General features: G+C 33.3%; 1 protein-coding gene across 1 annotated transcript; it reads left to right on the top strand.

Annotated features, from left to right (window-relative positions):
- Window positions 1-302: 302 nt before the first annotated feature.
- LOC306666663 (olfactory receptor 2B11-like) lies at window positions 303-1,247 on the top strand (the record flags this gene model as incomplete). Its single annotated transcript, XM_079148887.1, has 1 exon — window positions 303-1,247. The coding sequence occupies one exon, from the start codon at window positions 303-305 to the stop codon at window positions 1,245-1,247; it is 945 nt and encodes a 314-aa protein (XP_079005013.1).
- Window positions 1,248-5,462: the final 4,215 nt, after the last annotated feature.

The raw sequence follows: 5,462 nt of genomic DNA on the forward strand, positions 1-5,462 counted from the left end.
CTTGTTTCATCAAAGAGAAAAGCCGTGACAACTAGTGTCCACTAATCTGTCACATAGAGCTTTGATTTAGGGGAAAAAAAGTGAAACCATTTTCTGTCCTGAAAGAACTTTTCAAATATTTCTTTACATTGTTAATTATAATAACTATTCTATCCAATATTATTTTTGTGATTTCTATGTACTATCTCTCCCCCATGAAATATATTTTTTCTAGTGTTTTCAGAACTTTTACCAACTCAGAATAAATTAAAATCAACTTTTTCTTTCTTTTGATTCTAGCAGGTACCTTCTTTCAAAATTCAATGAAACACACGAATGAAAGTCTTCCAGAGGATTTTATTCTCATGGGCCTTACCAAATATCCATGGCTGGATCTTCCTCTCTTCTTTGTCCTCCTGGTCTCCTACATGTTCACATTGTTGGGAAACATTGCTATTATTCTAGTCTCTCAACTAGACTCCCAACTCCAAAGTCCCATGTATTTCTTTCTTACCAATCTTTCCTTTCTGGATCTCTGTTTTACCACCACGACGGTACCTCAAATGATGTTCAACTTAGGTGGGCCCAACAAGAACATCACTCATATAGGCTGCATGGCCCAGGCCTATATATTTCATTGGCTAGGTTGTACGGAATGTGTCTTGCTTGGTATCATGGCCTTAGATCGCTATGTGGCTGTGTGTAAGCCTCTGAGATACTCTGTAATCATGGACCATAAGCTCTGCCTACAGCTGTCCAATATTGCTTGGCTCACTGGTCTGGCTAATTCACTGCTGCAGTCCACACTCACAGTCCAGCTGCCCCTGTGTGGGAACAAAGTACTGGACCACTTCTTCTGTGAGCTGCCTGGTCTTATTAAGATGTCTTGTGGGGATACCACAGTCAATGAAATTATTTTAGCAGTTGCGGCCACCCTCCTAATAATGGGTCCCCTCTCCATGATTCTTGTCTCTTATATTCACATTGCCAGAGCTGTATTTCGAATCCCTTCCACTTCTGGGAGACTGAAAGCTTTCAACACTTGCTCGTCACACTTATTGGTGGTGTCTTTATTTTATGGACCTGGGATCTACATCTATATACAGCCCTCAGGGAACGGTTCTCAAGACCTTATCAAAGTTTTGACCCTGTTTTACTGTGTTATTACACCAATGGCCAATCCATTCATCTATACTCTGAGGAACAAGGAAGTTATAGAAGCTGTGAGGAGGTTTTTAAGGAAGGCCATTTCATCTAAAAGAATATGAGAAAATGATGCCTTATTTTGAATGGCAAGGCCCAACAATAATCTGCAATATCTTCTCAATATATGTTCCTTGAAAACCATGCTTAAAAGTCAAGAAAACTTTACTTATGAAGATAAGCACCTTCATAACAAAGCAACTGAAGAATATGTTGAAACTACTTTAATACTTTTAGTATGGTATCAGTGAAAAATGCTAAGGGCATCTGAACTTTTGGAATAAACAAAACTGAAAGTAATTACGTTGAAAATTGTCTCACTGTGATTTAAAAATCTATAAAAATTGAAACTGCATGACATTCTCTGTAAAATATAAAATTATTTTTATGAGTTCTTACATTTAATTTTTAGGTACTTACCAAATAAGCAAAACAAAATGTCAATAGGCAAAGGAAACATTATTATTAAATAATGGTGATCCCATAGGATGTTGGTATGGTAAATAATAAATTTGGGTCTACACTTCATATCACAAATTATAATAAATTATATTTGAATCAAAATGTTAAAAATTTAAAATGCTTTCCATCAAAAAATAAAATGCGTTTTCTATCACAGTTGTGGAAGAGAACTATATTTCTGAGAACCAAATAAATGGAAAATAAAACCAAAACAGGATGAATAGAAATGAGAGAACTGTGTATCACAAACTACACATTAAAATTGAAGTTATTGTTTATAAAAACCATAGTCAATATTACTTTTTTCTTTTAAAAAACCTAACAGGTAGGTAGGAATATATATATATATATATATATATATAAAACATGTATAATTTTATATGCATAATGATTATGAATATGATTATACATATACATATGATTCCATACACAATACATTATATACATAACACATGATTATGTATATGATTATATATAATGTACATAATCATTATGTATAATTAATATGTATGTATAAAATCTTTAAACAAGCAACAGTAAATGAGTAAATACATAGAAACTTTATGTATGAAGGAACATAGGCAAGAGATCACTGTATGACAAAACTCAGTCTTACAGGTAAGTTTTTAAAAAGTAGGCAAGACTTCAAACTGACATGGGTTTCTAGATCTTTCTGCCAATTCAAGCTATGAGATATCAAAAACATGAAAGAATGATGGAGCTCAGAAACTAATATTTTAAAAATTGTGAGAAATATTTTGGGATATGGAAGTTAGCTGAATCCTGTTATCTGGATCTAAACAAAACTCCAAAGAGGTTCAAGGGCTAAGGCTAGAGCATAATCTTGGAAAACTTCTCTCCCATATGACATGAGAGGATCCTTACCCCTTTATCATCACTGATGCAAATGCAAGGAAAATATAATATATATTCATCCTTTGATTTCAGTAATTTACTGGCAAAAAAGAAATAACATAGTAGCCTATTATGTTATTATTTTAAAAGCAAAATATCCAAATAACTCCAATTTCTATCAGTTGGAGACTGACTGAACCAAGTTTGGATAATACAAGTAAAATGGAGTCCTATACAGCTGTAAAAGGGAGGAAGAAAATGACTAAATGCTTCTATAGAGTGAACCCAAATATGTAGCGTTAAGTAGAAATGAAAGCAAGGCACAGCTTAATGTACATAATATAACCTCTTATAAGGAAGGGGTAACATACAATATAAAAATAAATGTTCCTGTATTTGAGGGAAATAACTGAAAACATAAAGCAAATCTAAGAAAATGTATACCTATGGTACAGGAAGAGAATGTAGATTAGGGTTAGGAACAGGGATGAGAATTAGACATCTCTAAATACATTTTATTACATAATTTGTACTTTAGAATTTACATAGTGTTTTAAAATATTTATTTATTATTTTTGGGGGTGCTGGGAATTCAACCCACGGCCTCATGCATGCTAGGTAAGACCTCTACCACTGAGCTACATTCCAAGCCCTTAAATATTTCAATACTAACATTTAAATAAAATATTTTAAAAGAAGTCTCTAAAAAAAAAAAGAAAAAACCTGAAATAAAAACCTCACTATATATCAAGTTGGTAACATCACCAACATGGGGAAGAAAAAGCCTCTAATTTCAGGTGGCTCTAGAACACAACACAGAGTACATTCTTTTCTCTCCCAGATTTCTTGAGATATAATTGAGAAGTAAAAATTGTATGTATTTAAAGTGTAAAAAGTGATGTTTCAACATATGTACACATGATGAAATACCAAAACCAAGCAAATTAACATGTCCATCACCTCACATAGGTTGTGTGTGTGTGTGTGTGTGTGTGTGTGTGTGTGTGTGTGTGGTGAGAACACTTAAGATCTACTCTCTTGAAAAATTTCAAGTATACAGTCTGGTATTATTAACTATAATCACCATGCTATACATTGGATCCCTAGAGTTTTTTATCCTGCTTAATTTAAAAGTTGTACCTTTTTAAAACAGAAAATCAACATTGCCCCATTTCTTGAATCCCCAGCTCCTGGCAACCACCATTCTATTCTACTTCAATGAATTAAACATTTTTAGATTTCACATGTAAAAGAGATTATGCAGTGTTTAGTCTTTCTATGGCTGGCTTATTTCACTTAGCATAATGTCCTCCAGGTTCATTCATGCCATAACAAATGTCAGTATTTTCTTCTTTAAGGATGAATGAATGATATTCCATTATGTAGTGTCTTTGTGTATACGTGTATGTATATTATATAAAACCACATGTTCTTTTCCCATTCATCTGTTAATGGACAGTCAGGTTGATTCTATATCTTGGTTATTTTGAATTATGTTGAAAAGAACACCAGAATACAGTTATCTCTTCTTCAAGGTATTGATTGCATTGCTTTTAAATATATACCCAGAAGTAAAATGTTGGATTATAGGAACATTCTATTTTAATTTTGAAAAAAACATCTACACTGTTTTCCATTATGACTAGTTATGTTCTCACCAATGGTGTATAAGGATTCCTTTTGTCTATAACTCATCAACACTTGCTATCTTTTGTCTTTTTGATAATAGCCATTCTAACAGGTGTTAAGGTGATATCTTATTGATGTTTTAAATTTGTATTTCCCTGATAGTGATGTTGAGCACACTTTCATATACCTATTGGCCATTAGTTTTCTTTCAAGAAATGTCTATTCAGGTTCTTTCACCATTTTTAAATTAGGTTACTTGTTTCTTTTCCTTCTTCTTCTTTTTTTTTTTTTTTTTCCATGGTGCAAGGGATTGAACCTGGGTTACCAACTGTGCTATATCCCCAGCCCCAGTTATTGGTTTCTTGATATAGCTATAGCTATAGATATTTATTTACATGTCTACTTATAAACACACGCACATAGTATTTTTTATATTTTGGTGCAAGACTGGGGATTGAACCCAGGGACACTCCACATTGAGCTTCTTCCCTAGCCATTTTTATTTTTTGAGACAGAATTTTCCTAAATTTCCCAAGCTGACCTTAAACTTGTGATCCTGGGGCTGGAGTTGTGGCTCAGTGATTGAGTGCTTGCCTGGCATGTGTGAGGCCCTGGGTTCAATACTCAGCACCACATTAAAAAAAAAGAAAAACTTGTGATCTTTCTGCCTCAATCTACTGAATAATTGGGATTACAGGCATATGCAACCATACCTGACTCTTTATGTATTTTGAATATTAACTCATAGTCAGTTGCATGGTTTGCAAATATTTTCTCACAGTTCATACATTGTCTCTTCACTCTGCTGTCCCTTTGCTGTGTAGAGCCTCTTAATTTAATGTAATGCCATTTGTCTATTTTTGTTCTTGTCCTGTGCTTTAGGAACATATCCAAAAACAAAAGACCCCAACACCCAACATTACCCAGACCAATATCATGAAGTTTTCCTCCTATGTTTTCTTCTAGTAATTTTATAGTTTCAGATCTTCATTTAAGTCTTCAATCAATTTTTAGTTGAATTTCATTTATAGTGTGAGATAGGGGTCTATTTTCATTTTTCCATGTGTGAATATCTAGTCTTGCTAGCACCAGTTATTGAAGAAACTTTCCTTTACCCATTGAGTGTTCCTGGCACCCCTATCAAAGATCTGTTGACTGTAAATGCAGAATTATTTCTCAGCTCTCTATTCTGGTTTTTTTTTTTTTTTTTTTTTTTTTTTTTTTTGGTCTATATGTTTGTGCTTGTGATGGTACCATACTGTTTTGATTACTATAGCTTTATAATATATTTTGAAATCAGGTCAGGGTGTGTGATGCCTTTAGCTTCATTCTTA

The sequence above is a fragment of the Sciurus vulgaris genome (assembly GCF_902686455.1).
Source record: "Sciurus vulgaris genome assembly, chromosome: 7".
Lineage (NCBI taxonomy): Eukaryota > Metazoa > Chordata > Mammalia > Rodentia > Sciuridae > Sciurus > Sciurus vulgaris.